At 60.0% G+C, this 13,650-nt stretch overlaps 1 protein-coding gene and 1 long non-coding RNA gene across 3 annotated transcripts in view; one reads left to right on the top strand and one right to left on the bottom strand.

Annotated features, from left to right (window-relative positions):
* The window catches only part of LOC100356734 (plasma membrane calcium-transporting ATPase 4), a 25,038-nt gene extending 15,265 nt beyond the window's left edge, over window positions 1-9,773 (top strand). The window contains exons 14-19 of the mRNA XM_008268523.5: window positions 1,536-1,727; window positions 2,126-2,339; window positions 2,823-3,034; window positions 3,919-4,026; window positions 5,455-5,631; window positions 8,648-9,773. Coding sequence (XP_008266745.4) covers window positions 1,536-1,727; window positions 2,126-2,339; window positions 2,823-3,034; window positions 3,919-4,026; window positions 5,455-5,631; window positions 8,648-8,836 — 1,092 coding nt within the window. The 3' untranslated portion in view covers window positions 8,837-9,773. The remainder of the gene's footprint in view (window positions 1-1,535; window positions 1,728-2,125; window positions 2,340-2,822; window positions 3,035-3,918; window positions 4,027-5,454; window positions 5,632-8,647) is intronic.
* LOC108178220 (uncharacterized) lies at window positions 9,099-13,650 on the bottom strand. 2 transcript variants are annotated; one of them, XR_016219558.1, is made up of 2 exons: window positions 13,226-13,650; window positions 9,099-11,794 (listed from the first exon to the last, which is right to left on the bottom strand). It is a non-coding gene; the product is annotated as an uncharacterized LOC108178220 (long non-coding RNA). The 2 variants fall into 2 exon arrangements; XR_016219559.1 differs by having other exon boundaries at window positions 9,099-11,507.

The raw sequence follows: 13,650 nt of genomic DNA, 5'->3' as shown, positions 1-13,650 counted from the left end.
GCACCAGAACCGCAGGCCCCCGGCGGGGAAGCAGGTGCTCAGATGAAGCACGCCGTTTGGGCGCGGCCTAGACCCAGCGCGCCTCCCTTGCCAGCTAACTCACTGCCAGCATTCGGAGAGCCAGGCTCCCGGACGCCGGCCAAGCGCCCGCCTTGCAGACGGGCCTATCTAAGGACAGCAGTCCCAGGCCAGTGATGTCAGCTCCTACACAACCCCTTCCGTCCTTTTCCCCCAGCGATTCAGCGTTGAAGGAACTGTGTTGCTTGTCTACACAGACTGTCCCACAGTGTGGATTTTGTTGGTCGTATCCCTGGAATGTCCCTTTACATTTCCCCTCACCTCTTGTAATCCCTGTAAGTGAGTAGTTCTAGAAGCAATCAGATTCTAGATCCCTCCTCTCATTAGGGGCTGCAAAAGGATAATAAAGTAATTTGATGGGTTTACTTCTATTAATAATTATTTGCTTTGCTTCTATATGAAGCAAGCTGACTGTGTGGTTCAGTTCCTACGTGAAAGGCAGCTTAGCTGTTCCTCTCCCCAGTTTTCAAGATGACGAGTTTGTTTTCTTAGGAACCTCCAAGGGTGACTGATGAGCGTTTTTCTAAGCACGATTTTACAGCCTCGTGGGTTTAAGCATAGCCGGTATGTTTCTCTCCGGTGTGTTCGTGTGTGTTTGGCGCTCAGGCTGCCCCACCCTCCGCCAGGAGAAGCCCCCTCAGCATCGCGGAGCCCCTGTGCCGCTGAGTGCGGGGCCCCCACAGCTCTCTCCAGGCCTTAGCTCAGATGCCTGAGCCTGCGCCCGGCGTCACACGTTTCTCCTGGGAGTCCCCGTCCCGTTCAGTGGGGAACAGAGCCGGAGCCAGAGGGTGTTCCTTGCTTCCAGGCCTTCTCGGAGGCAAAGCCAAGAGTTACGCTCTTACTGTCTCCTGTTGGGTTTTGCCCTTGTTTATTTTCAAGAATATTTCAAGTTTAAAAAAAAAAAAACAAAAACAAGCTCCCCTTCACATTCGGAAGAGAGAATTCTCACTTCCCAGTTTCTACCCTGCTCGTTTGATTTGACTCCCCCTGGTTTTATATTTGTATGTCGTATGCTCCACACTTTGACTTGTGGCATTAACATAATCATCGTTCGCTTTATCCTAAACTATATGTCATCCTTTCCAAACAGCAGTAACAATACTGATCCACTGAGTCAGCTAAAGCCAGCCGGCTGCCTTCTTCCAGGTCTTCCGCCCACAGGTATATTTGCTAGGGCTGCACATCAGGTTCTGTGAAGGCATCGAGCCACTTCGCTTTTGCGTAGTTGTGCTCCCAACAGGCCTAGGCAGGGAGAATGGGCTCCCTCCCTCTCGGCCCCTCTCTGTAGGGACCCTGGCACAGCGTGTCACCCCCACCCCACCCCCATTTCCTCTGGGGCGCCCTCCAGTGTTCATACCCAGCTCGGAAGTTTCTTGGCCATCAGGAAGTGGAGTCTGGCTTCCGGAGGTGCCCAGGCCCTCACCGGGTTCCCTCCCGCCTCCCCCACCACCACCCAGGGGATTGCAGGCACAGACGTGGCAAAGGAAGCCTCGGACATCATCCTCACTGACGACAACTTCACCAGCATCGTCAAGGCCGTGATGTGGGGGCGGAACGTCTACGACAGCATCTCCAAGTTCCTGCAGTTCCAGCTCACCGTCAACGTGGTGGCCGTGATCGTGGCCTTCACGGGCGCCTGCATCACTCAGGTGAGTGGGGCCTGCGGTGGGCTCAGATGAGGGAGACAAGGCAGGGGCCGGGGAGCGCGCCGTACACCGGGCGTCCCCACGATGTCGGAGCCCCCGGGCCGACTGTCTCCAGTGAAGATAAACTGTCCACCCTTCAGAGCTCTGATGTGTTGACCAGCACCGTGGGCACCAACACGAGGGTGCACCATGTCTGTTCTCCAAGAACAGCCGTGCCAGGGCGGTGTCGCCGGCCCATCTGCGGCCCGGAGGTTAGGTGCATTTCTACAGCACGGCCAGGTTGGAAGTCTAGGTGGACAGTGGGAGCGAGGCCACCCAGCTCGAGGGCGGAAGGGGGTCTCCTGAGTGGGCAGGGGCCGCTCCTGGGGCAAGCTGAAGGGACCGCACCTTCCTCCCACCAGGACTCCCCGCTGAAAGCCGTGCAGATGCTGTGGGTGAACCTGATCATGGACACTTTCGCCTCGCTGGCCCTGGCCACCGAGCCCCCCACCGACGCGCTGCTGCGGCGGCGCCCCTATGGCCGCAACAAGCCCCTGATCTCGCGGACCATGATGAAGAACATCCTGGGCCACGCCATCTATCAGCTCACCATCATCTTTTTCCTGGTCTTTGCTGGTGAGCCGGGGCCGGGGGCTGGGGCAGCGGTGGGGGTGCTGGAGGGAGATGGAGGCCGAGAATGGCCCCTGGAAAGAGGTTGACACAGATCCGGAGTGATGGCGCCACCTGCTGAGCACTGCCTGCATTGCCGCTGCCCGGCGCACTGAAGAATTTCACAAGGGTGGGTTTTTACACCTTTCCATGCCGTGAGAACACTGTGGCTCAGGTCATACAGACGATGAGTCTGTAGGATGAGTCTGTAGGGGCCCTAAAATGCAAAACTATGTCAGCCCTACTGTGGTTGGCTTTATTTTCACCAGAAGGCAGATAGATACAATGGAACAATGGAAGATCCAGGCAGGCAGGCTGAGTGCAGGGCTGGCTGCTAAAGTAGGAGGAGCCAGGACGGCTCACTGCTGCCCACCTGGGGTGCACACGAGCCATGCGCTCCCTGGGTAGCCATGCCAGCGTGTTCCCACTCAGCCTGCCCTCGCCCCACAGGCGAGAAGTTCTTCAACATCGACAGTGGGAGGAAGGCCCCGCTCCACTCGCCGCCCAGCCAGCACTACACCATCGTCTTCAACACCTTCGTGCTGATGCAGCTCTTCAACGAGATCAACTCCCGCAAGATCCACGGCGAGAGGAACGTGTTCGCCGGCATCTACCACAACCTCATCTTCTGCTCGGTGGTCCTGGGCACGTTCATCAGCCAGGTGAGGGCCCATCGGGAGCGGGGCGGGGGCGGGGACCCCAGGCTGGGAGCCAGGACGCCCTAAGTACTTCGGAGAGGGAGTAAGGGAGCAGCTGGTGGGGCTGCGGCCGCAGGACACGCACTTGGGGCTCCCAGTTTAGCTCCACGCGCACCTTGCTCTAGACGGGAGCCCAGTGTGCCCAGTGCTCCAGAGCAAGGCAACGTGCTGCATGCAAATAAGACAAGATGGATCCTTTCGTTACCTTCCTAAGTACACGTCCGTTCCACAGAGTGACCAGGGGACGGTCAGTCAGGCTGTTCCAGCCCACCTCCGTGCCTCCTGGCAACGTAGTGTGCGTGCGAGCAAGGTGTAGGCTCCCCCCCGCCCCTTTGTTCCCAGGGCTCTGCTGCACAGTGCCGTGCAAGGCACGGAGAAAGAGAAGTGATGGGAGGGGCACGGGGCTGGCAGTGAGTCCAGCCTGGGAACTGGGGTCAGGGAGATGGGGGCCCTTGAGATAAAAGGGTCAGGCCCCTTCCTCCCTGCCCTCTGGGGGTACCAGGGACTGGGAGCCCCCTGTCCAGCCACAGCCTCAGCAGGGTCCCTCCCTCGCTGCCCCCCTTCCATGCTGTGCACTCTCCTGGTCGCCCGCTGGCTTTAGCCCCAGGACGCCCCCACGCCCCTGCTCTGACCTTACCGGAGTCACGAGCACAGCACGTGTGCCTGCCTGCCCGTCCAGTTGCTCTGTGGACTCTCCCTGCCTCCCCCTCTCCCCACCTCCCCGCCTCCCCACTCCCCCTCCAGGCTTCCCTCTCCTCCCGCAGCGAGCCAACCAGAACTCCCGGCGAGGGCAGGGGGAGCCGTGGCATCTGCGGCCGTGTCTAGAGGGCCGCCGCTCTCTGTTCTAGGTTCTCATTGTGGAATTTGGGGGCAAGCCCTTCAGCTGCACAAAGCTCAGCCTGTCACAGTGGCTGTGGTGTCTCTTCTTTGGGATCGGAGAACTCCTGTGGGGCCAGGTGAGTAGCCGCGTGCCTTCCCCACGCGTTTGCACGGCCTGCAGACCCCTCTCCTCTGTGTGAGACGGGACGAGCACCTGCGGGGGCTCCCAGCTGCCCTCAGCCTCCCCTCCCCTCTCCTCACCCAAGTCCTCAAGTCCCCTCCGTCTTCCGGGGTGAGAGCATCAGGGGCCGCGCGTCGGAAACTCCTGGCCTCCTCTCTATCCGTGCTTAGGCACAGGCAGATCCCTTAGCTTCCTGAGGCGGGCGTGGGACTTTGCGGTGGAACTCAGCTTTAGAAAAACGAAGGGTCTGGGGCCGCGTTTGATGCAGCCCACCTGCCGTATCAGAGCACCCGGCTTCAAGGCCTGGCTCCGCTTCCGCCAGTGCTCTCCCTGGGAGGCCGCGGATGACGGCCCAGGTACCTGGACCCCTGCCACCCAAGAGGGAGACCTGGATGGAGTTCCAGGCTCCTGGCTTGAGCCCTGCCCTGCCCGACTGGTAGCACACATTTGGGGAGTGAAATAGTGGATAGAAGAGATATCTCTCTTTCTCTGTCTTTCAAATAAACGATATTAAAAAAAAAGGATTGATTTATTTATTTGAAAGAGTTACAGAGAGAGAGGGGGCGAGATCCTCCATCCACTGGTTCACTGCCCCAGATAGCCACAATGGCCAGGGCTGGGCCAGACTGAAGCCCGGAGCCAGGAGCTTCTTCCATGGCTCGCATGTAGGTGGCAGGGGCCCAACACCTGGGCCATCTTCCTCTGCTTTTCCCAGGCCATTAGCAGGGAAGCTGGGTCAGAAGTGGAACTACCGAGACAGGAAGCTGCGTCCATGTGGGATGCTGGTGCGGCAGGCGATGGCTTTCACCCCCTGCTCCATAACACCGCACCCAGTCCTTGTGGTTTCTAATCGAGGCTCTTAGGAGTAGGAGAGTTCTTCCTCTGTGTGTATTGGAACACAGCAGCAGCCCGGGCCCCAGGCTGCCCTGCTGCCGGCCCCTTGTGTCGCTCCCTTGCTGCTGGTCCCCCGTGGGGCCGCCCCCGGGCCTTGATGCCACGCGGCAGCTTTCCTTCGGAAGCCCCCAGCCCCTCCCAGCATCGCAGCACAAAGCCCAAGTGTTCCTCCCTCTCAGCACGTGGTGCCAGCGCCACCTGCCCACGCCCCCAGCTCGCCCAGTGACTTGTTCTGAGTCGCACACAGTCTGCTCGGGCGCTGCATGCCGTGGAAGCGTGGAGTACCCCCTCCCCGAGGCTGACCACACAGGCTGCGGTGGGAGTGGGAACCCAGAAGATCCTTCTCACCCAGGCCTTGTCCCTGCGCCTTGGCCGTGCGCATACCACGTGCCCAGCTCCTCCCACATCCTCTCTCCCCCGGCTTGTCACTGCCCGCGGGCCGGCCCCCACGAGGTGGCCCCCACGAGGTGACGGCTCTTCTCGTCCTCAGATCATCTCTGCGATACCCACGCAATCCCTGAAGTTCCTGAAGGAGGCCGGGCACGGCACCACCAAGGAGGAGATCAGCAAGGACGCCGAGGGGCTGGATGAGATCGACCACGCCGAGATGGAGCTGCGCCGAGGCCAGATCCTCCGGTTCCGGGGCCTGAACCGGATCCAGACCCAGGTACTCCGCTCGTGGTCTCTGCTCGCCCCAGGGGAGGACACCACCCCATGCTGGGAGAGGGTGGCGGGCGGCCAGCGTCTCTCCCCGGGCCATGGCAGCCCCAGCTCCTGAGCTCCAGGACAGAGATGGGGGTTTCTGCGTGGGCAGCCGTGGGAGGCAGGGAGTCCCGGGGCCTGGGACCTGGGACCTTGTCTGCCAAGCCTGCGAGCTGCAGGCTGGGGCTCGAGCGCTCTCTGCCGCCCTCTGTTGGATGGGCAAGCTTCCTGCAAGCACTGGACCAGACCCCAGGGTAGAAACTGGGCAGTGTCCCTACCCCTTCGGAGGAGGAAGTTAGATCCTGGGCCAGCATCCCCCGCAGGCCGCGTGGTGGCCCCCGCGCTGCCGTTACAGGAATTGCCGTTCTCTGGAGGGAGCTCAGGAAAACCAACTCGTGCCCTGACCTCCCACTCAGACCTCCCGCCCTGTGACAGCAGCGTCCCCACGCCCGAGCGTCTCTTGCAGGGTTCCGGCTTGCTTCTCAAAAAGGAAGAAGCTGTCATTTCTTCAAACCTCTTCCCTTTTTGCCATTTCTGAAGTGGGATTAGGAAGCGGCTCCTGCTGCTGCTCCCAAGTCCCTGCCTGTCACCTCGGAGTGGCTTCTTTCCCGCCACCTTCCACGCAGCAGCCGAGGCTCCCTTCTGGATCGGGCTGGTCCGTTCCGCCTCTCCCTGCCGTCACCCCACACACCTTATTGTGCCGATCCCGAGGTTCCCCGTCTTGGGCCTGTCTCCCTCCGCTGATCCCAAAAATCACGCTCAGCCTCGAAACTGGCCTTGCAGCTGGCTCAGAGAGGTCCCCGGTGCGGCCCGCCTCCCAGCAGACGCAAGCATCCAGCCACACACCCAGCAGGCCCGGGCCTCCCACGGGCAAGACGGCAGACGGGGAAGTGGATGAGGGCCGGGCAGGGGAGCCCTGCGGCTGCTCTCCCCTCACTCGAGTCCTCCTCCCAGAGGGGGCACCCCAGCGGGACCCGCACAGGCCCCTGGGGGTGTGCACGGTGCCCACCCCAGCCGCCAGCTGCCGAGTCCGTCAAGTGCCCCTAGAACCTGGTGCCCGCGGCTCCCATCTCTGCCCCCTCTGCTTTCCCAGGGGTCTACTCTTTTCCAAAATAACCTTTCTTTGCTTTTCTTCCCTTCAGGAACACCCGCCTCCTCTTCCATTGCGTGGTTTTTTTCCTAACCAGGAGCCCCTCACTGCAGTGCCTCCTCGCTCCCTCCTTGCCCGTCTCCTCTCCTGGGGGGCTGAGGCCCCCGGCTTCTCCTCTCCCTCCACTGCCAGCCTCTGTCCCCTTGACCGTGCACCTCTCTGTCTGGTGGCACTGGCTGCCTGGCTTTGGCCTACGACCTTTCTCTGTTGGAGCACCAGGCAGTCCGGGCCACAGAAACAACCGGCCAGGGATGCTGCAGTGACCACGGCCATGCCACCCCCTCGGGCACCTGCCCCTGTGAGCAGCTGTGTGTCCCCTCGTGGCTCCAAACCCTCGGCCCCAGGGGGTGCTAACAGGATCCCTGCCAGCCAGTTGCTTCTCACTGTCATGGTCCTCGCAACCCCTGGCGACTGGAGGTGTGCCAAGCTGTTATCCAGTCCTGGTTCTAGATTATTCTCCCTGAACTCTAAAAGCTCTAGAAAGCAGAAGTTTTGAGAAACTTAAGGGCCAGAGTCTTGGGAAGGCGAGCTGGCGTCCAGTTTCACTGTCAAGGTTGGGACTCAGCAGCCCGAATGAGTACTGAGTTAGGGGGTCTCTGCAGCACCCCCCCCCCCATGGAACTGGAACCTCCCCTGTGCCAGGCCTGCCCTCCCGCAGTTCCCTGGAATCCGAATCCAGAAACCAACCCAGAACACTTCACGGCTTCTCAGGAAGCTTCATAAATGCAAAGGTACTTCAAAAAGTTTGTGGAAAGTGGAATTAAAAGGTAACGTTTATTTTGGTGCAAAAAATCTTGTTATCCATGCATCATGGTTTTTTCATCATTTGCATTTTCCATGAGCTTTTTGAAGGCCGCCCCCCATGAGAACAACCCTTTGTTCACAAGGTGCCCACTTTCCGGCCTCCACCCCCCGGGGAGGTGCAGCAGGCGAGAGAGGCAGCATCCTTCCGGGTGCCCCGGTAGATGACCTGGGCGTTAGGCGTGTGGGCGCGCCAGGCACGATTCCTGCAGGTGCACGACAGAGCAGGGACTCCCCTCTGGTCTGTGCCTTGTTCCCTCGGGTCAGGGGTGACCACGGCAGATCAAGGCCATTGTTGGGAAGCGAATGCGTTCACTGCCCTGCCCATGAGGAGACGTTGGCACAGGCCTGGAGCCTCGGCTGCCACACCCCGGGCTAACTGCTGGACGCTCAGGAACTCCAGCGCGTTCCCTGGCCACGGGCACACGGGCCCTGTCCCCCTCAGCCTGGGGAAAGGGGATCCCAGGAGACTCCGTGATCCCAGGAGTCTCGGGGTTCGGGCGCCTTTCCACTCCAGCCGCCTCTGTACGGCCTGCCACACCCCCTGGGTTTTTCCTGAAACACGTGAGTTATTTCCCTGGAGAACCTGCAAACAGAGGCTGCCGCTTGACTTGGTGCAGGTGCTGAGCGCCTTCTGTTTCACAGTCGGGGTCAGGACGATGCGCAGGCTCCAGGCCCTGCCTAGTGCAAGGAGGGCCGGAGGCAGGGCAGCCCGCTTTGAGCTCTGAAGACGCAAGGACACCTGCACACTCAGATGCCCAGCACAGCCGGGCTCTGAGTCCTGAGCGGGCATTTGGCTCCATGGTAAACCGTTCCTTAACTGAAGTGCCATATGCAATGAGCACCCCCCTCCCCTCACCACTGCTGTGTGTGAGCGACTCTCCTTCTCTCTCTCTCTCTCTCTCTCTCTCTCTCCTCTCTCTCTCTCTCTCTCTCCTGTGCCCTCCCCAGCCCCCCACCGCCCGCCCTCGCTCTCCTACCCTCTCGCTGACTGGGGAGCAAAGCTGTCTCACTCTCTGATTCTTTGCAGATCGAAGTAATTAACACATTCCAGACGGGAGCCTCTATTAAGGGAGTCCTAAGGCGCCAGACCATGGGGCAGCACCTTGACGTAAAACTGGGTCCTAGCTCGTCCTATGTGTCGGTTGCGGCAGTCAGAACCTCCCCCACCACTTCTGTTGCTGCTGCCGCGTCATCTCCTACTGTGGGCAGTGAGTGAGAGTCTCTTACGATGCATGATTTGCTAAGATGACCACAAGAGAGCACGCGGCCTCCGCCCTAACCCACCGTGCTTAGCTTTTCCTTTTGGTTTTTCCCTTTGACCTTTGACCCAAGGGAAGAAAAGACAAAAGTCCCACTCTAAAACCAGGCTGTGTGCCCTTTGATTATTATTTTTCAATGTTGAAAAGCTATTAAACCTTAAGCATTTTAAAGACCAGAATCCTGTTTTCCGCCTGTGCCTCTGCGTCGCTTGTTTCTTCCTTTCCTTGTGTTTTTGTTTTGCTTTGCCTCTTTGTTTTGTTTTTGTTGTTTTCGGGGTTTTTTGTTTTTTGTCTCTTGCTTTGTTTGGCTATGTCGCTGCTCCTCTACTCCTTCTGAGTCTAAACTCTCCCTCCTAAGCTCAGACACAAGGTGAGGCTGAGTGGACACCCAGGGAGTCTGTTCACTTGAGGGTGACGCGGGGATTGCTTGAGGAGAGGCACACAGAGAGCCACCGTGCCCGTGGGTTTTGACGGCTGCACCTGCCGTAGCCCAGCTAGTTCTGGGCTTGCTCAGACAGCCCTCCTGCTGGCACGCCCCCGGCGGCCATAGCGGGGCAGGTAGCTCAGGGTGGAGGGTCCTGGACCTTTTACCTTGCAGGGCCCATAAATAAAGCAAGCTCTCACTTTAAGAATCTACTGGCTCACTTCTGGGCACGTGGAAGGATCAAAACAACGTGTTTTACGTCATCGACTAAGCTATTTTTTTTTTTTTTAGGAGTTTCTGGAAGAGCAACCCTCCTTTGCTTCTCTCCTCTGGTTCGATTGCTTCGCCGGTAGCCAGCCCTTCCTGTCTCGTTTGCACGTGCAGTCTAGGAGCCGCTCTGCCAGCCAGCCTGGCGCTGCAATGCCATCCCCTCTCGGGCTCAGAGCAGGCGGTCCCGGTGGTAGATTGTCAGACCCTGCCTGACGCTGTGCTCTCCTCTCCCCGGTCACTGGGCCTTTTCCCGGAGGGGAACGCAGGAAGGCAGCCAGCTCTTCCCCGACAGGGCCGTGAAGGAGTTTCTCGGTAGTGAGTCCCTCGTGGGGCTTCTCAGATCTGCGTGTCGAGTCGAGTCCGCGCCTTCGGCCACCCCGCCCAGCCCCGTGCCCAACCCCGGCACAGAGCCGCAGGAAGAGCCTTCGCGTTGTCTATGGCTTGCCGCATTATGAACCGGGCAGGTTGACCAGAGCTGGATTCGTTTAGATTTTTGAGCAAACCATAAGTGTTCTGGTGTCAGACTTGCGGGGGTGGGGCTTGACAGAGACACGTGCTGCGTCCACAGGCTCAAAGGCAGGCAAGAAAGAACAAGAGAAGTGTCAGCCCGCGAGTATCCAAGAGCCTCCCCCTCGGGCCTCCCACGTTCCTGTCTTAATCCCGCCTCTCTTCCGCATTTGCTCTCCCTGCTAACTGGTGTCTGTTCCTTCCCTCTCTGGCGGGAAGGGTGAGTGTCGGGAGACTGAGCGGGAGGGAGCCCGCGTGCTGGCTCCAGTAGACGCCCGGAGCACAGGCAGGCCGCCCCGGCCTTCCTCCTGGGAAGCCCGGGAAGTCAGGGTCAGGCATTTTCCCATTCCGGATCTTACTGGTTCGAATATCTGTCCCACCCTCACTGGACGGCTGTCCAGGGCCTCCCTCTCCAGGGAGAGCCCGGGCCTTTCCTCCCCTGCTTTCTGGAAAGGAAGCAGAAAGCAGCCGAATTCCAGCCGAGGAAGGGGGGTCTCCATCTGACCCCAGAGAGTGCCCGGGCACTGCTCGGGGCTCCTGGGACAGGAGCAGGAGTTGTCCTCAAGGAGCCCCCTTCCCGAATGAACAGGGAGGGCGGGGGGTTGTCTAAGTGGGTGGGGCTCAGAGCTTGCACGACGCCCGCCTGCTGCGTTAGCCCTGTCCTGCCTCCACTGCTGTCCCCGCACCACACACCACGCTGCAGGGAGGGTGCGGACCTGGGGCGGTGATGTCCCACGGGCGTCCCCTTCTCTCCTGCCACCGGCCCGGTGGGGGCCCTAGCTCTCTGATGCTCAGCTTCCCTTACAGGTGCCCGGTGTCCTTTAGATCCCCGAAGGTCTGCAGTCTAGGCTGGATGGCTCTTCCTTGTTCCCCCAAAAGCCTCCCCTATCTTTTCCATCTGCTCATCCCCATATCACTTTTTATCTCCTATAACAATGCTTGGCCACCCAGCAGGTGAGAGGAAAAGCCAGCAAGCAGGACTCCAGACCCTCATTCCAGCCCCAGTTTGTTTAAAAGTCTGTTTTCCACAGTGGATTTCCCATGGACTTGTCTCAGGAAGGCCTCACCTGCGTCTAAAACAGAAGTAGGAAGTCTGACGTCACTGACGCTGAGGGCGCACGCCGTCCTGTAGTGCTCCCCCTAGAGGTTCTGAGATCCCAAAATGATGAGCAGGGCGGGCTGCACTTCTGCAGCAGGTGGGAGCGCTGGGGCCTGTCCATCTGCCCGGGTAGCCCCCGGGGCCAAGAGAGAAGGCGTTGGTTTGGGCCCACCTGACCCCACTTGCCTCGCTCGAAGATCTGACGTGGAGCCGTGGGAAGCGGGAGCTCGCTGGACGCCAGTGGAGCTTCCACTCCCCTGGGCTCACCGGGATCGGGAGCAGAGGCATCGTGCAGGTACAGTCCACCCTCAGGTGCACAGCAGGAATCCTAGGAGGACGGAAACGTGGGTCCTCAGTCCTGTGCAGTCAGGGGCGCGTGTGGCCCGGCTCCTTGAGTCTTCCTAGCTGAGGTGTTAAGCTGCTTGATCCCACTGAGCGGCAAGAAGTCCTTGCCACGTCCCTGCTGAGGGGGGCTGCAGGCCGTGGTGGGACAAGGAAGAGCAGAAAACTTAGCCAGTGGACGTGCGGTTTCTCCAGGGAGGAGGGACCAACCGTACTGACGGTGAGCCTTCTTTGCCCAGTATTCTGGAAGGTTCTACACAGTGGCAGAAAGCCCTAGGACAGGAGATTCAGCTAATTTATTTGGCTTTCTTTTTAAAAGATTTATTTTCTTTATTTGAAAGATAGAGAGGGAGAAACAGAGAGAGAAAAGTCTTCCATCTGCTGGTTTGCTCCCAAAATGGCCACAACAGCCAGAGCTGGACCAGACTGAAACCAGGAGCTCCCACCAGGTCTCCCACGAGGGTGGAGCACTTGGTGCATCTCCTGCTTCCCCAGGTGCATTAGCAGGAAGCGGGATCAGAAGTGGAGCAGCCCGGGACTCAAACCAGCGCCCATACGGGATGCCAGCACTGCAGGTGGCAGCTTAGCCTGCTAACGCCACAGCGCCGGCCCCGGGGCTGACTGCTCTGCTGGCTCCTCCACACTCTTAGGTCCTCTCCATGAGTGTGCTCTGCCTGAGCAGCAGCAGAACGAGAGAGATGCCCTGCCCCAGTGTTCAGCACTTCGCCCCGCCCCGCCCCGCCCCAGCCTCAGCAGCTTCCCCTGCAGAGGAGACCAGGATCAGCCACCTCCCCGCAGCTACAGCTGCCCTGAGGCCACTCCCCTCCAGGTTCTCTGGCATCCAGTCCTCTCCCCCTACCCTGATTCTCCCAGCCCAGGCTCAGAGAGAGGGAGGGAGAGCGAGAGAGTGAGCTACAGGTGAGGACAGCGGAGCTGCCCAAGGAGCAGATCCTGGTCCCAGACATCAGTCCACATCAGCTTCTCCCTCTGGACCCCTTCCTGTCGGTGCAGGAGGACAAAGGCTGGCGCGGGCTGGTGCAGTCCCCTTGCCCGCCCTCTGGGATGCGCCACTTGTGTGCAGCACAGCTTCCTGGACTGGGTTCCCTGCCCCGTCTCTCCCTTTCCCTTCTCCACGCGGAACCGTGTTCCTCTTCACAGTTTGCAAACAGCTGGAGGCAGGGGCTTCGTTGGGCGCAGAGACAGGGACATGGATTTGGGTTGTGGGAGCCAGGCCTCCCCTCGTAGGCAGGAGGAGAGCGTCCTTTGACACCTGTGTTTTAGCCTCGTCCAGGGGAGGAGTGAAGGAGTCGAGTTCCGTTTTCTCTTGGGGAAGGGGGCCCAGCGGAGGCTATGGGATGTGACCCCGTGCATGCCTCTGACCGCAAGGGCAGCTCACTCGGTTGGAGGTTCTCGTTGCCTGCATGCGGCCCACACAAGTAACACTGGTTTGTCTGCCTGGCAACAACGCGGTGGACGAGGAGCCGCTGCGTCCTGCTCCGACAGCCCTCTGCACAGCCTGGAGACCTCCGTGTGAACGCTCGTTCTAGGACCCCCACCTCTGCTTCCCCTGCACCCCTTCTCATCTGCTCTTCCCGTAAGGCGATGATGCGAATTGCCACTGTCACATCAGCTGCTCCCAAGTGTGTTTGAACCCCACCCCACTCCCCACCTGAGCACAAAAAAGATGAATAAAAAGAGACCTACCAGGATGGCAGCCAAAACTTGAGCTGGGGTTTGTAGCAGGATCCAGTCAAACCCCGGGTGGGTACTGGCAGTCTCCTCCTGGGGCGTCCGCTGTCCGTGGTGAAATGATGACAATCCTCTGGGCGTCACCCCAACCCGAGCCCCACCCCCGACACCCCCACCCCAGTGTTCACAGCTGCGTGACCTTCTCCTGACTTCGGGATGCTGCCCTGCGGGTCTGGGCCGGTGATCAGCCACGCTGAGAGCTGAGACAGACAGACAGCCTGCCCCAGATGAAATGCGGAGAGGTGTGGAGTCAGCCGGCTGAGTGAGCGAGCTCACAACAACTGTCCCGTTTTAAACGCTTCACCTGAGGGCCTCTGGCTCCTCCTGCCCTTCCGGCCCCACCTGCCCGGCATCCTCTCTGTCTCTCGCGAGCCCCATCG

This window comes from Oryctolagus cuniculus, chromosome 13, assembly GCF_051225735.1.
Source record: "Oryctolagus cuniculus isolate XC-2025 breed Fujian yellow rabbit chromosome 13, ASM5122573v1, whole genome shotgun sequence".
Classification (NCBI taxonomy): domain Eukaryota; kingdom Metazoa; phylum Chordata; class Mammalia; order Lagomorpha; family Leporidae; genus Oryctolagus; species Oryctolagus cuniculus.
This window is presented reverse-complemented; position numbering and strand designations above follow the sequence as displayed.